The sequence below is a fragment of the Buteo buteo genome, chromosome 8, assembly GCF_964188355.1.
Source record: "Buteo buteo chromosome 8, bButBut1.hap1.1, whole genome shotgun sequence".
Taxonomy (NCBI): domain Eukaryota; kingdom Metazoa; phylum Chordata; class Aves; order Accipitriformes; family Accipitridae; genus Buteo; species Buteo buteo.
The window spans coordinates 16,244,531-16,261,264 of record NC_134178.1 but is presented as its reverse complement, the minus strand read 5'-3'; the positions used below and the strand labels follow the sequence as shown (position 1 = coordinate 16,261,264).

Here is a 16,734-nt window from a genome sequence, read left to right as displayed (position 1 = left end):
CTATATTAGGGGAGTTTATATTTCCTTACTGAGTATTTAGGGCATGGCCACTACATGTTTTTTCAGACCTTCCTCTACAACCATGTGCTTTTAAATATTAAATGAGAGTTTTCTACAATCTTTGGATACTTGTGGTTAGTGCTTTGAGGAAAAAACCAACCTGTGAGATTCAAGGTAGCTCATACCTGGCGGACACACTACATCAGTAGTAAGAAAATCAGAAAGCATTAGGAACTCCCACAAAGATATGGGACGTCGCAGATGTATGCAGTAGTCAGTGCATAAGTGAGTGTGCATGGCTATACGTAGGCATGATGCGTGAGTCCAGACACCCATACATGTGTGGCATTCAGACACAGACAGATATAGTCACTGTATCTGTGTTGCTAATATGCATGAGAGACCCTCAGGCATACAGATCACATTCAGTGAATATATAAACGCCTGTCTGGGAGTGTGTTTATTAGATCTTATGCATAAGTGTTTCTGCATGCGAGAGCAAATCCCAGGCACAGGTATAAGTGGACTCAGGCTCAGTCTTAAGTTTGCACGGTCCTGAGATGCAGCGTTGAAGTACAGGTGTGGGTGGCTGGGATTCACAAAAAAGGGGGGGTAGGGTTTGTTGGCCACATGCAGATGTGTATTTGCGAGGCTTGCATGTGGAATGTAGTTAGAAATGAGTATGAATGGTGAATATCAATGTATATCCAACTGAGAATCAAATATTGGCATTTGAAAGCGGCACTAGATATTTCAGTATATAGACTTGGGGATTTGCATAAAGTTCTGCGTGTGAGGGAGAAAGACTTCAGGAACAGGGATTGAATGCGTTTCCTTTTTTTCTGGCAAAGGAGTGTTGTAAGCAGGTAGAGCGTTGGTAGAGCAGCAGGGCGTAGGGGTTTCACGTTGGGGGAAGAGAACAGTGTGGCTCATGTGTGACCATGCCACCACTGGCACTGGGAGAGTGGGAACGGCTGTCCGATCATGTGTGTACAGCAGGGATATCTGGGCATTCTCACCTCCATTGGGGACCATCACTTACAAACTATCTGGATTTCCTCTGGAACTGACTGGGCACCTGTTCAGAACAAGGAATAAGCTCAGGCCAGACAACACCATATTAAAAAAAAAGCAAGCAACGTAACCCAGGGAGGGCTTGTATGTGGTAAGCACCGCCAGGCAGTAAATTATACCTGTCAGCTGACTGGCAATTACTGCCTAAGCACTGGGGGGTGGGAGTTTGGGAATATGTGTAAACAATTCTGCATAAGCAATTCATCCTGAACAGCTGATAACTTGTAGTGGTACACAAAACAGCTCCTAGCATCCACATAGGCTTTTTTGTGCCTGTAGGGCACAGTACCTGTAGGGAACTACCTAGAACTAACATCTGCTTAAGACAAGGAAGGCCCACAGCACTACCAGTGCTGGCTGTGCTGCAAGTCACAATGGAAAGTGCTGGGAAAATTTTTCAGTTAGTAATACCTGCACCTGGGATTCGTTTCACCAACTATGGTATCCCTGCTGTGCAAGCAGAGCAAAAGCAAGTGACCCTGCTTGTTGGTGTGGAAGGGCATGGCTGGGGTTCCCAGGTGAGACGCTGAGGCTTCTCTTGACAGGGTGGGGCTGGCATTTCATAGATAGATATTTCATTAAAGTTTTTTAATCTCGAGGTCTGCCTTCTTCCCTGCTTCCCCTTGAGCCATGGCTCTGCTCTCTCACCCCCTGCCTCCCTCTTCTTCGAGAGCAGACAAGGCCAAGCGATGAGGGCTTCAAAACCTTGGGCAGAACTTGGCATGAACTCGCTCTCCTTAAAGCCAGCCTGTGTGTTGGGCGCTCTGGGGTACGTGTGAGCATGAGGGAAGGGGGTACCCCCGCAGGGACGCTGCTGTGGAAGAAAAAAATACTGCCGACACAAGCCTGGCGTACGACCAGGCTCTCCAAATGGCCCTCTTTGGTGGATGCAGGTGGTTGTAGGCTTCTGGCACAGCCACAGCTGGACGCCAGCCTGAGACGCGCTGCTGACAGAGGGTATCTCTGCCGCCGACCTCGATGGCTGCGTGCGAGTACAACGCCAAGGGTGCGTGCCGAGCACCGCTGGCTGGGAAACGTTTGGCCAGAAGCTCCCTCGCCAGGAGCACCCAGGCATCGAGGCCAGCCATCTTCCGGCCGCACGTTTTCCCTCGACCCTGCTGCCCCTCAGGTGGGCCGCATCCACCTGCACTCCTGTCAGCGGGCAACAGGCACCGAGGCGCCCCGAGGCACTAGGGCACGGAAGGTTCTGGAAGAGCCGGGGGCGCCCCGCACCTGCGGCCCTGTCCCACCCGCGCCTCGTCCTCCAGCACAGGGGCGCTCCCTCCTCGCCGTGCCGCCCTGCCGTCGCTGCCAGCCCACCCAGGTGCGCGGGGACGACGCGGCCGTGGGGCGCCGGCGGCCAGGAGCCAGGCGCAGGGGCCCCCCGCGCCGCCAAGCACTCTCCTCCTCCTCCTCCCCCCCTCCCCTCCATGTGCGGTCTCGGGTGTGTGTGCGCGCTCGGAGCGGGAGGGGGGGGGGGGGGGAGAGCGAGGGGGCGGACACAGTGGAAATTTCCACTCCCTGCAGCAGCCACAGCCGCCGCGGCGGCGGCGGGAAGAGGAAGGCGGGCGCAGGCCCCGCGCCGCCGGCACCGGGGAGGAGGCGCCCGCGCCGCGGCTCGGCCCGCCCGCCTCGGGCCCGCTCCCCGGCGGCGGGTGTCCCCCCTTCCCGCCTCCCCTTACCCCCCTCCCCGGGCCGGGGCGGCGGGGCAGCCCGCGAACGGGCGGGCGGCGGCGGCGGCCCCCCGGCGGGCGGGCGTGTGCGCGGCGGAGGCGGCGCTTGTCGCGGGCAGGGGGCGGCGCGGCGGAGCCTGCGCAGCTGCTGGCGCCCCTTTAAGCCGCGCCGCCCGCTCGCCCGCCCGGGTGTCTGTGCAGCCTGGGAGCCGCGCGGGCAGGAGTCGTCGCCAGCCGCCGGGGACGCGCCTTCCTCCTCCGGTTCCCCCCCCCCCCCCTCCGGCATCGCCGCCGCCCCCACCTCCCCAACCCTCTGCCCCGACGCATCCCCGCTCCTCCCGCCACAAGCCAGCTCTAAGATGCCCCGCTATGAACTGGCTTTGATCCTGAAAGCCATGCAAAGGGTGAGTGAGGGAGGGGAGACGGGAGGGAGGGAGCCAGGTGGGACCTGACAGACACCCCCCTTCCCCCCCCCCCGTCCCTCCTTGCCTGCTCTCCACGCCGCCGCGTGTCGGCCTCGCCGCGGCAGCCTCACGCCCGGGCGCCCGGCGGGGCGGGGGGCGGCCCGGCCGGCCCCTTCCCCCGGGGCGAGCCCTGCCCTCCCCCCCTCCCCTCCCCGCCGCGCTCTGAAGTGGAGTTGCGCAGGGTGCCTCGGGCTCCTGTGTCTTTTTCTGCCCTCTCTCCCCTTCCTCTTTTCTTTCCACCCTCCCCTGCCCCCGCTCCTTGGGAGAGTTTGCTTAGTTGCTCCCTTAGAGCCGCAGTCCCCTTCTCTCCCCCCTCCCCTTTGGTCCGCAGGTAAGCAGATCCCACGCTTGGCGAAATAGATGCATCTCTCCCTCTCTTATCTCCCCCCCCCCCCGTCCTTTAGCTTGGTGCAAGTGAACTTAGCCTTTCCTTGCCCCTATACACGGGTGCCGGCACGTCCCCCTCTTCCTCTGCAGCACCAGCTCTTTCCGTTGCCGTGTGCTCCCCTTCCCCCTCCCCAGCACCTGCCATGGCTTCGCTGGGTACCTGGCTAGGTTGCAGCAGCTCCACGCTAGGTCCCCTCGCCTCTGGGAGGCCTTGTGGTGAGCCGTGGTGGGGAAAAGCAAGAGCTCGCTCCGGTGAGCTTCCCCTCGCGGGGTGCCAGCTCCCTGCCTCTCCAGCCCCCCTCTGTACCGGGGAATTCTCAGTAATTATTATTTTTTCCTGCCGTTGCTAACACCAGTTGAGCTCTGCTGATACGGCTCGCTGTATCGCCCATGGGAAGGGTTGCTAACCGTTGCCACTGGTTTTGGCAGCATGATGATAAGCCGTGGTGTGAGCAAGTAAGGTTTTATGATGCTCTTTCTGGTTTACAAGAGCTGAATCAGTGCGGGGGGTGTGTGTACTTGTGCGTAAAAATAATAATAAAATAGAAACATCTCTGTGTGGATGGGACCCTTTATTTGGAAGATAATAGCTGATACTGGCCCTTCTCTAGTACCTTCTATAGCCTTTGTTTATCTGCTACTTTCCAGCTTAATATGCAGTGCTGGTGTTGGAATGTAGCAGCACTTACACTAGGCTGTAACCCTTCTGATCTGACCCAGCGTGGATATGCTTGCTCTTGCATTTAACCTTCATTTAAATGAACATGTATATTTGTCATAGAATAACTGGAAGCTAAATAGTGTTGCTGTGTTTCTTTTGTAGTTACGGAAGCATGTCTTCATGTATTACATGTGCTACACATACTAGTACATTTCCATTCATTTTACATGTACCATCCACATGTCAGGGTTGGTGTGTTTTTTTTTTTTTTTAACTTGGCTTAACTGCAGAAGCTGTAGTAGACTTCTCAGGTGAGTCCTCTAGTGGAGAAATACAGCAACAGGGAAAAAATCTGGTGACATTGCTGCACCACCTCACGGAGCAGCATTTGCTCTGACAAAACACGCTGCTTTTGGACTTGGGTTGTCAACATGCGATTTATTTTTTAAAATTTTTTTTCTTTCCACACCCCTCCTCATCAGTATATAAGCCATAGGTAAGGTGATGAGATGCTTTTTGTATACATGCTGTTAATGTGGGAGATGCATTATGCTGTGCAGATGCTATCAGTGCAGAGCAGGACAGAAAGCGTAGCAAATCTGACATAATACTGAGACACGAATAAATTGACTACTCTGAAAGGATGCCATGGAGTGCTGTCTAGTGGAAAGGATCTTTGGTTCCTAGGATCTGAGCAGAGAGATGCAGGGATAAGCTTTTAGCTGTAAGATGCTTCTAATGAGCATCTATGTACTCAGGATTTAACATCTGCAACCTTTTCCTCTTTGAAATTTGACTCTCCAGTATATTCTTTCCTCATAAATGTATCTTAACGTGTTTTTTAGCTCTGTGATTATGTTAAAACACTTAAGTTTTGGTTCAGGTGTACTGCTATTTTTAACCTACCCTTGTTGTAACTCTAAAATTTAGAGAGTCTGTCTCAATGCTGGGGTTTTTTTATTGCTGTTGACAGTACACCAGATCTAGGTGCTTTTTCGCGTTCCAGTATCTTGCTACTGCTGCCTTTTTTTGTGTAATGAAAAAAAATTCTGTAGTGGTGCTGCTAAATCCTGGCAAGGGGTTCTCTAATGACCCCTATAGCACTGCATAATATTGACTGTAATGCTAACTTAAATTAGTGAAAACATGGAGACCTGAATATGGGGCTAATAAAACAGTCTGAAATTATGGACTGACTGCACAACTCCTTCCTGTAGAAGTTGGAGAGATCATATACAGTCCTGAATAAATTACATTGCTTCTTAACACTAATGCTTTCTGATGAAGCTACCCTGGGCAGGTGTTCACTGTCTTGCCATGTCCCTCTGTGCGGTGGCTGTGTGCTCTGGTGCCTTCTGAGGCTTGAGCAAGTGCTGACTCTTCTCTTGGTGTCTGTGGCATCCTTCCTCATCTCTGACAGCTCTGCTGCCTTGCAAAAAAAAATAAGCCCCTGCCACCTGGCTTTCTTGTGCTTTAGGGCTGTCATTAACTCCTGTGAGCTCCCTGGCAGCTTGAGCACAAACGTTCTCAGAGCTACAGTCTGGTAGACTTTCATGGGTCTCTTCAGAGGCAAGCTTCATGATTCTGTGGGGTTCTCCCTCCCTCCCTCCCTCCCCCCAATTGTCTGTAATGGTTACCTTGGTGTTTTCATAGATGTAGGCAGAATAAATCCCTCAAATTCATTTTTGTTGCTTTAAACTCTGTTGCTCCCTAGCACGGCTTGTGTTCAAGTCAGGGATCCCTCCTCATTCTTTTCTTGCACGTAGCTTCTGTTGTGAACCGTGGAGTCTGTTGTGTAGCTGGTCTCCTCCCTGCCCAGCTAGCCTTGACGTGGTTACAGGGTGAGCGTGACCCCTCAGTCCTGCCTGATGCTCCCATGTCCCCTTGCTTCTTGGCAGACTTCTTCAGCTTTCTTTCGTGTCTTAAAAATGCAACACCAAAAAGCTTGGCGGGGAGGGGGGAAGCCAAGGGAGAAAACCTTTACTTTCAAACTTTTTTGCCAGTTGTCTGTGTGTACTTTTCAGAAAACCTTGTGACTTTATTCTGAAGTCAAAGCTGAGCAGCCATTCTCTGTCCCGTTTTGTAGGTAGCCTATGATCAGGTAATTGACTTGCACTACAGATACCGTATTTGTAAATTGCCTGTGGACAGAGACCTTGCTCAGCAGAGACCCCAGTCAGTGACTCATAGGAAAAACAATAATAAAATCCTAAAAGCACCCCCAAAATAAATAAATAAAAAACTTCTTCTCTGTGGCATCACTGTATTTGAAGAGTAGCTGCAGTGAGGGACTTGGATTGTGTTACTCCGTGTGTGAGTATATGGAGGAGACGCTTTGGGAAAAGAAAGGTATGAGGCCAGTGAAGTGACTGGAACTTAGGGTGGAAATAATGAATTTTGCCCACGTGTGTGTCTTTCTGCACTCCAACATGCAAATAACAAATAGCACGGTGAGCTTGGGGAGTTTGATGGCAGACTTGTTATCAGTAGTGTGCAGATGTGTGCAGAACACGTTGCCTACCCTCAAGAGCCCGAGTCAAAGACTACTGTTGTGGTGAAGGTAGAGGTGCAAAATGAAGACACAGCTGTTCATGCTCTAAACTTTACTATTCATAGCAAAAGATGAATTTCTAATTATTTCTAACTTTCTCCCAGGAGAGTCATCTTCAGCCTTCAGCAGGGGGGTTATGGCAGAGCAGGACCTTCAGCAGGAAAGGGTAGTGACCCGCTAGTGCGCTAGCAGGAGTTGTCGCTTGCTGGAGAAAGGCGAGCTCTTCAGGAAGGCTTCCTCTTCCTACCCTTCTCGTCCTGCCGAAACTCCCCTGAGAGCCCGGGGAAGGAAGTGGGGGGGAAGGGGAAGGAAGAGCTGGAAATGGCTTCCTATTGCTCTGATGCTGTTTTGCAGACTGACCACAGGGCGGCAATGCGAGACACCCTCCAAGGAAAATTGGCAGCCGGGGAACCTAGGACAGAGAGAGAAGGTGGCGGTATTCCCGTGCTGTTCTTGCTGCTGCTCGACTGTTGCGAGCTGGGACACCCGTCTTCAACAAAACAACCTTGTAACTGGGACTGAAGTGAATGGACAGTTTGGAAGTACTTTATATTAGAGTATTTCACAAAAAATGAGGAAGCATATCAATATTTTATTAGCAGCATACTTGTCTCCCCCCACTTCACCTGTACATAGTATGTGTCCTAGTCTAAAACCTCATTACCTTGTTTCAGCAAACACCTCTGTAATACTACAGTGAATCTGGGCTCTCGGTTTGACTGACATGTTCACACAATGTAACTTGTCTTCAGCATCTGTTTGTTGCCTTTGGATTGGGTTGTCATGTTTCAGAAATTCCCTACCTGCTGTGGAGATTGTTGGCTATTTTAGGAAAACCAAAGTAATGGGCAGTAGCGTTGCTTGACATCTTGACTATTACGCTTAATTGCTGTGTAGGCAGCTGCAGCAATTGAGCTTTTGATATCTTAGTTGCTAGGAAGAAGGTGGGGAGGATGAAGAGGGCAGTAAGCGGGCAGATACTGTTGTATTTTCTTTCCTTTCTGGTGAACCTGCCTGTTCTTACAGTTGAATGGTACATCTTCCCCGCCCCTCTCCTGTACTTAGCAGGTTAAAATTACACAAGTTTTCCTCTATTTCCTTTGACTTTTTTGGTAGGCTGAAACAGGCTTTTCTTCACAGTATTATGCCTAGCAGGGAAGGACCCTTGTGTCATGGGGTGGTGCTGGAAGGAAGACCAAGGAGCTGGAACTAAAAGTCAAGACTGGAAAACCACAAGGTCTAGCATTGACTCTCCTGTAGGAGTCAGCTTTTTGTTTTCTGCCTTAAGCATTTCCATAAGAATAACTGGCTTTTGAAGTGTGTGATACAGACAGCATTTGAGAATGGTACCTTCTTGGCTGACGTTTGCCACTTTTCAATCTTAAGACTTGAGAGTGGTCCTCTTCTAAGTTTCTGCCAAGTGTGGGATATTGCCTGGCTTGGATATGGGGGGAGGTAGAGGATTATTCTCTTTTACAAAATAGTTTAAGCCTTTTTATGGCGGATAGTTGTTAGCTCAGTGCATTTGGCAAAGTTGTCCAAAGTGAGTACTAAGTTGATAGCAAGAATAAGGGATTCGAAAGCCTCTTGGTTTATACAGGCTTCTGCAGCGTATCGACTGATGTGCTTGAGTGACTGTATGTAATGGGATGTGCTGGTTAACTCTGCCGCTCTTGTTCCCCAAGCTGTAGAGCTGCAAGCCTGAGCACCGAGGCAGGACTGTGGGTAGGTCCTTGTGTCCATGCTGGGACTAGCAGACTTCAGTGGGATTTGGCTGGCCCCTCTTCAGTGGGCAGGAATGGCTACTTATCCTTTAAGATATGACTTCTCTTTGCCCCTGTTACCTACTTAGCAATGTGCTTTTCTCTCTTGGCTGTGTATCTCTTCTCATTTGTTCACTGCGTGTATGTATACATGTGGGTGCATCATGTATATGAAGAGGGAGATGATTGTAAACTTCAGCATGAGAGCAGATTGTCTATCCTTTAACTCTTGAAAAAGAAGGAAGGAGAACCTGTTGTGATAAAATAGCATTATTGCTCTCCATTGTTGTAAAAACCCTCAAAAGTGACTGACTCTTTTAAAGATGTCCATTATATCACTTTAGAATAAGCTGTTAAATCAATTCAAGTATGAATGTGTGTTTGTTTGCTTTCTTCTAGTACGTCATACATACCATATTTTGTAATGATGGACATTCTTGCTTTCTTTACATATTCTTTCAGAAGCTGATTTCTCCAGTTCCTTTGTTCCAGGCCATAACGCTGGCAATTTCCACCCAAAAATTACTTTGGTGGTTGTTGATTATGATCAAGTAACTTACCTTGCTTTTTGTCAGACTCCAGCCAGAGCAGGCTGCCAATTCTTTGAGCTACAGCTGCCCCAACCTCCTCTGCTACAAGTCTGTGGCAATGTAAGAGTTGCTGATGTGGAAGCAGTTGCTTGATAGAGCTGCATATACCAGCGTCTGTGCTGCTTATCCAAGGGCAGCAGGAACCACTGGGCACCAGGTTCCCATCAAAACTGCCTGCCCAGTGGACCAACAGGAATATCTCTGGTGTGCATTCTGTAGAAGAGCTGATAAGAAGGTGAAGGGGGAGAAAGACAAAAGGGAGGACAGATAGGCAAAATATAACTGTTATGTAGAAGTGGAACAGGAAAGATGGGAAGTGAAAATACGGAAAGTAAGGCAAGGTCTGTGTAAATGAAGGACCTGTGCAGTAGGAGCACTAGTGCAAATACTGGTGCTGCAAATGAGATACTAAAGAAGATGCAGCAGCCCTGGTGATGAGAGGGGATGGAAAGAAGCAGATGGTGTAAAGGAAGGGTCATGAACCCTAGAAATAAGATTGCGAGGAACTACATAGGAACTGTTGTTCTGCTATTTCTCACATCTTTGTTTAATCCTGGTTTGTCCACTTGCAAGCCAGTCCTTGTGCTTCAGTTATGCAAATATCTAAGGAATAACAAACAAAACCAAAGGTACGTGCAGAGCATGGATACAGGAGGGGAATGTGTTCGGTGGAGTTGATGTGTTTGAGACTATTAGAAAAATAAATTAATGTTTGGTAGCTTTTAATATAGGTAATTGCAAAGCTTCATGTAGAATAGCACTAGTTGTTTTATAACCAATATAACTTTATTTAAGCCTTGTTTTGGTGTCTTAAAATCCCCAAGAAGGATCAGAAATACTGCAAGAGCACCCACCAGACTAGGAGGTTTGGAGGGTCTTAAACTTAAATTCTAGGATGAAACTTCTGTCTCACCTTTCAATAAAACTTGTGATGCTTTATGTTCTTGGAAAGGCTGTGGGCAGCCATAAATGTGATAAGAACTTGAGGAAGTCCTAAATAAGCTTAATGAGTCTGGTTTTATATTTTTATTCTGCCTAGAAATTTTAGGAATAATTTCTTCCTAGTATTTTGCCCAGTTGCATGGTGACTGTCACTTCCACTACTTCTTTCTCATTCCCCAAGTAACTTCTGAATTCTACACTCTCCTAGCCAAAATCCTCTTCAAATGGGGTGAACCTGCACATTTTTCTAGGCTGAGAGTATGCCAGTTACATCAGTTACTGCTGAATGGTGATAACCACCAAATGGGTAACACCATTGTACCTTGCAGCTAAAGAAAACGGTCATCTTCAGTAGTGGTAGAGATTTTACAACACTTTCTGATGGCGTGCTTCTAATAGGGTGATAATGTTTGTCCTCTACATCTGGAAAACTTGACTGTGGTCCCAAATCCTTTACAGAAATCAAATACTTGCATGTTTATGCTTATTTTACCCATTCTTCTGCTGTTGATCTTGATGACTAAGTACTTCATCAAACTAATTTAGGTAAATAGCACTTGCCAATGGCAGTGAAAATGTTTGGGCTTCTGAACTTTAGGTTGCCACAAGAAGGAATTTGAGTCTTTGGGCTCAGTGTTTCTCTGCAGCTTCCAACTTGGTATGTAAGCTGATGTCTTGACACACATACCTGGCAGGGAGAATTCTGCTTACGCTGCATGTTGCCAGAAACTACTTTTTTTTTTTTTTATGCCATCTCCTGGGGGAGACGCCCCCTCCCACTTCCATTAAAATGGCTTGTTTTCCCTCTTTGCCCTGTAGTGCTCTTTACTTATTTCATGTTGACTACATGCCTTCTCAGTACCCTCTCTCTTCTTCTGCTTCTAGTTCTTTGTAGAAGGAAGAACATCTGTCTGCAGTTGCAAAGAAAAGGTTTCCTTGCTGAGGAGTGGAGCTGCTTATAGTGACAACCCATCTTTGAGCATCTGAGCCTCTGGTAGTTATCTGCTTGAGTTATGGCAGAGACATGAATGATTCTGCTTATTTGCTGGGGAGGAGTGGCTCAGTTCCTCAGTGGTGCTGAGCAGCAGCTGTACTTTCAGCTCTCGTCAGAGAACCCAGATAACATCTGTCCCCCGTGTAAGCATAAACCAATTCTTTGGGCTGACAAGGGGAAAAGGAAGTACTTACCTACATATTTTCTTTAAACTAATAGTCAGTTTTAAGTTAAACTTAAGCTGATGGACTAGTCTTTCTTAAGGACTGAGTAAGATGATTATAGTATGTCTAGGTAGGTATGGAGAAGATGGTCTTTCTTTCTGGTATCTCTTTATTTTAACAAAGAAAAAGGAACTTTCTGTCTCCTTTCTTCTGTCCCCAGCTTAACACCCACCACCACCCCTCCCCCCCACCTTTCCCCTTCAGGTGTTTGGAGTTTCTGGAAGAACAGTGGAAGCAAATAAATCCACTATTCCTGACAGAGTGCTGGGGAGTGACTTGTGGGGAAAGAAACCATCCAAATGTGAATGCCGCAGGCAGTGGCATGAAGTGGCTTGCTGAGGCACTGCTAGTGATATAGATTTCAGAAAATAAGCCATCTTCCTCTTGCTTTGCGATTCAGCAGTACTGTAACTTCTGTTGTGTTCACTGAGTACTGAATGAGCACTGCAATAAAGCTGTATCCTCTTCTGCTCCTCCTCCCCCCCCCTTCTTAATCTGTGACTTGCTGGGAGACCTAAATAGGTGTATACACTTGGGATAGGGGGAAAGTATGGTTAAAAACAACAACTACATTGATCTACTAATCTAACACTGTTAGTCACAGTGCCCTTCAGCTTCAGTTGGCCTTACAGTACTCCAGTTACTGCTTCTGTAATAGTCCACAGTAGCATTACATTTCTGACTGGCAAATGCAATGTAGTTCTCTGTTTCTTCTGCTGAACTGCATGCTGTGAGGTTACTTACTTCTCTCATGTCTCCTTCTGCAGTCCTTTAGAAAAGAATTGAGAAGAATGTATTGTGGAGCAAGCTTCTTTTTCTGATGCTGCAGTAAAATGAAGACCAGAACTGGAGCAATTCCCGAAACCCCAGACAAAAAAAGTGCATTATGTGTTCATAACAACTCCTTTGAGTGACTGACTTGAACCTTGCACCTCAAATTGGACTTTTATGGTAGTGATGATTTACAGAGTTGCCTCTGTGGCACCTGTGTTCTCCAAGGCCAGTGGAAGTGTTGATGCGGTACTACTTTGTGGCAGCAGAGCACGTGTGGCAAACAGGTTAGTCAGGTCGCTGCTGGTTCAGGTAACTTGTAAATGCAGTACTCTTCTACTCCAGCCTGTTGAGCTGCTGGGAATGCCAGTCCAGACCTTAACTCAAGTTATTTATTAGATGCTACAGGTCAGCTTCTGCCTCCGAGCTTTCCTGCTTCCTATGACATACCCTGTTGGTCTCAGGTGGGATTCCTGCCCGGCTCTTCTGCCCCAGCTCCTGGTTTTCAAGAGAAGGTCCTGAAACTGTGGTCCTGAAGGTTTAGGGCTCTGTTGAGCAGCTGGCAAGGATAGCCCCTGCTTTCTCAAGGGCATGTACTACGTAAGGATAAGTTGATATGTACCAGTTATTCCATGAAGAACATTTGTGCTGCTATTTTTTTGTTTTCTAGAGCGCTGCAATAAATGGAACAAAGTTTTTCCTTTTTTTTTTTTTGTTTTGTTTTGTTTTTTTCTCCAAGAGATAGGCTACCTCAGACAACCCTGTGTTTACTGTGGAGCAGTGGACTGGTAGGAACTCACTTGTGTGTCTGTAGCAGGTAGCCTGCAGTGTGAGCAGACCAAACAACACAGTTGAGGGATTGAATGTTGTACAGGCCTGCTCAAGACGTGATACTTGTATTCCGTTTTTTCTGGGAGAGAGATTGTTGATTGTTACTATTTTCCATGTAGGTGTTGAGCCTGGCAGTCTGGGTACATTTTGTCCATGCGTGTGAGTTGTTCAGTAGGTAAAAATGCTACCGGTATGAGTTAACATACCCGTGCTTGAAGAAGGTGGAGAAGAAAAAAGTTTCTAAGAACAAACCTCAAAACTACTTTGAAGTCTTTGAGTAAAGTTAAGTATGTACTTAATTTGCTAACAAATGATAGTGGACGTTCCTGTGTGGTATGTGAGCATCTGCATCCTCAAATTAACCCTTAAAGCATTGCCCATTGGGACTGACTCTTTTAGCTGTAAGAGAAAAGGGGAGTCAATTGAGAAACTTCCTATCTGCCACAAAGAGAAATAGACTGAGCAGAAAGCAGTTTGATTCTGGCATGTTTAAAGACCTGTCTTATTAGAAAAGCACTGTGGAGAAAGTTTTCCTTTAAAACAATCATACAAATTTCTCCTAAAAATCCCACCCTAAATCTGCTTCACATTATCTAGTATATCTTCAGGGAATTGCTTAAGACTTTGTTTTTTTTTCCTTAAAGGACAGACTGCCTGTTGGAGAGACATATGCATTGTTTCACCAAAGCTGTAGCCCTCTATCTTCAGACAAGAGGGAAGCACATTGTTTTGTGTCTTTGATATGATCCAGCCAGAAAACAGCCTTAGGGAAAAAAATTCACAGTCCTTGGCAGCAGTGCTGTCTTTCTGTCTCTTTTCTGTCAGTGCCACAGTGTACGCTGTTCTAATAACTTGAGATTAAACTCGCATGGGGCGTCTCAAAAGTCCTTCTTAAGACTTGAGGTCATAACTTGCTGAAAGTTCAGAGGGACGAATCTCATTTTCGTAATGAAAAAAAGTTCCAGGGTTATTTTAGAATTAGGTCTAAGAAACTGGTACAAGAAGCTACTTTAGTACAGTAAGTTACTGACAGTGCAGCAAATTTGTAGTGGCTACTGAAAACTTTCCACCTTCCTGCTCAAGCAAGCTGAACCCTGCAAAATTCAGATGTTGATTACGAAGGTGATGGTTCAGGTCGCTGTAGACTGATTATTTCAAATGCATGGTCTGGCTGTACCTTCTGGTGGAAAATGCTTAAGAAACTTCACATATTGTTTATTTTGGATAGAATGAGTCCATTGTAGTTTGGCAAGTATCCTAATTGAGAAATGTCACAATTTATTCAAAAGCAGCTGCATCTTCTAGTACACACTTTTCAGAGGGCTTGAACATGCTTGTAATAGTCATACGATGAGCTGGGTACCTCTTGTATCAAATAGACCTAGTTTTAACAAGTTTTTGTGATTTATGCGTATTACTGTACGGTATAGTTTTGCAAGGTCATGGATTAGCCTACAGGGAAGATGGTGGGAAGTGAACTAAAGTTCAAGTCTTAATGTTTTTCAGTAACAGCAGGACAATAGAAGAGGGAAAATATCGGTCGTTACTATTTCTTTAGCTTGCCCATTATTCTAATTTTCTGTATAGTAATTTTTCTTCTTTCCGCTGTGTCTGAGTAAAATCTCTTCTTGCCCTTCCCTTAAAATACTCATACTTCTGGTATAAACATTATAATGTAGTTGCATTTGAAAATCTAGTTAATACAGTAAAAGATACAACACTATTAAAGTGTTACTTGAAAGTGCTTAAAACTAAGAATAGTACGTTATACTTGCATCTGATGGTGTCATATGATCTGAAGTGTTTACAATTTTGTGTTGGATTAAACTAATAGACCATTTAACCCACATTTGCGGGTGGGGATAAATGTAAATTCTTCTATGGAAGAATTTAAAATACATCTGTGGTTTGAGGCTTATGAGCATGATAAATTTAGCACACTACTGTAATCAGTCCATTTTGTGCCATGTCTCCATAGTCTCTCATTATTGGCTATAACTCCAGCAGAATGAATATCTGTATTCTCGTGTGGGTTTGTGGTGGTGGTAGGAAACCCTTATTATCTTTTTTGATTCTGAACTACTCTTGAAAAACAGCCAGCTTGTACGAATAACGTGATTGTGAATTTCTCCTTAAGGTTGAAGTTGTGGTTTGCTGTAAGCTATTTTTAAAATACATCTGCCTTAATGAGAAGTGCACATTCTTACATCGGCACTGTTGCTGCCTTCAGTAATGCACAAAGTAAGGCAGAGGGGGGAGTGTGTGCATTTTCTACCTTAACTGTAGTTTTTATTACGGTCTATGTGAGAATTTGTAATGTTTTTATTTACTTTTTTTTAAATAAAACGAATATGCTACAGCAACCACCCAAATACCAGAATATGTTATCTGGGTGTTTGCATTAATCATAGATGAATTAATAGGGAAATGTGAGCTTCAGCATAGTGCCAGAGCACTTCTGCAAATGCAGTGGAAGAGGGAGTGCCTGAAGCTGATGCTTGTAAGGCTTCTAAGTCTGGTAGACCTTACGGTCAGAAAAAAGATCTAGTGATTTTTTTTGTGCCTGTATTACCTTTACCAGTAGGTATGGAAGAGGAATGGAGTCAGACCCTGTTTTTTACTCTTCTGTAATAATCTTGAATACTAAAGATTTCTGTTCTGATCTTTAGACTAAACTGGTTCTTTGCTTTGGTCTTCTGTTCCCTTGCTGTGCCAATTCACTGTAGGAAGTAGAAGAATCTTAGTGTCCAGCACTCTGTAAACCCATTAAAAGATTTTGGGTGGGTATAGGTAAATGATACCTCCCAAGGCATAAATAGGAGATAGGAGCATCCTATCTCTGTGGCAGAGGTAGGAGCCAGTGTGCAGCTCTTCAGTGTCCCTCCCTTTCCCACCTGGTTGTCTGCCAGCAAGTCTTTTTATTATGCCCTTCCCTACACTGAGCACTTCAATCCTGCTTGCCTAAATGAGTGCCTGTTTCCTGACTTGCTTTGGTAGAATTGAGTGTGACTGGGGATTCAGGAATAGAGCAGCAGGGTACGCTTTGCCTCAAAACCTTCTACCTCTGATGTTAGTGATTCTCTTCATGTTTGGATGCAAATGGACGGTGTTGGGAACAGCGCTTCCTGGCAACTGTGACCACTCCCAAAATCCATCTGCTTCTCCCTCCTGTGCCTAGGGTGCTCCCAAAAAATCCTGAAACCACACAGGTGTGGGTATCAAAAGGCACATGGCAGACAGAAATACCCTAAAGCTGGATGTTGGGCGTAGTTTTGCTTTTGTCATTTGCTTGAATGGGACTTTTTCTTCACTTAGATTACGTGGGATATGTATGAAGAGCTTTCAGAGTAAAATGTAACCCTGTGATCATCTGTACCCCAGACAGGTGCAAACTCGTCTAAAACCTGCGGAATAACCTTGATTCTCCAGCTGATCTTAAATTTATGTTGTTTTTTGACAGTGTTGTGACTTCACTTTGATTTTTTTTTTAGCTCTAGCAGCCAGCTGGTGTCTCAAGTACGTGCATGTGATGCCAGGATCTAACAAGATTTATGGGGTGCAGTGCTAAAGCAATACAGGAAATGACTAGCCAGGTTAATGCTCCTTAGTGATGGGTTTTTGCTTTTTTGTTTTTGTTTTGTTTTGTTTGTTTTTCCTAAAATTGCTTGAAAGAGGAAGGCCTGTTTAGTGGCTTGAGGAGTTGGCTTGTGAGACTCTAAAGTAAGGAAAAATAAAATATATTTCTGTTCCTTGCCTTGTTCTGGGGAATTTGGGTCATTTAATACTCCAGAATTGCTGCGTCCTTTAAG

General features: G+C 46.2%; 2 protein-coding genes across 9 annotated transcripts in view; both read left to right on the top strand.

Moving 5' to 3' along the window:
• The window catches only part of SLC5A3 (solute carrier family 5 member 3), a 38,752-nt gene that overhangs the window by 13,418 nt on the left and 8,600 nt on the right, over positions 1–16,734 (top strand). The window contains exons 1-5 of one of the 8 annotated variants that reach the window (XM_075033756.1): positions 3,020–3,151; positions 10,991–11,099; positions 12,091–12,381; positions 12,494–14,108; positions 14,452–16,518. The exons of 1 other annotated variant lie outside the window; for it this stretch is intronic. The gene's annotated coding sequence lies outside the window, so the exon portion shown is untranslated. Of the gene's footprint in view, positions 1–3,019; positions 3,152–7,164; positions 7,446–10,990; positions 11,100–12,090; positions 12,382–12,493; positions 16,519–16,734 lie in introns of those variants that run through there. 6 more of the 8 variants (XM_075033755.1, XM_075033758.1, XM_075033757.1 and 3 more) reach the window with 6 other exon arrangements.
• The window catches only part of MRPS6 (mitochondrial ribosomal protein S6), a 47,472-nt gene continuing 33,242 nt past the window's right edge, over positions 2,505–16,734 (top strand). Inside the window, exons 1-2 of the mRNA XM_075034800.1 lie at positions 2,505–2,518; positions 2,602–3,151. Coding sequence (XP_074890901.1) covers positions 2,505–2,518; positions 2,602–3,151 — 564 coding nt within the window. The remainder of the gene's footprint in view (positions 2,519–2,601; positions 3,152–16,734) is intronic.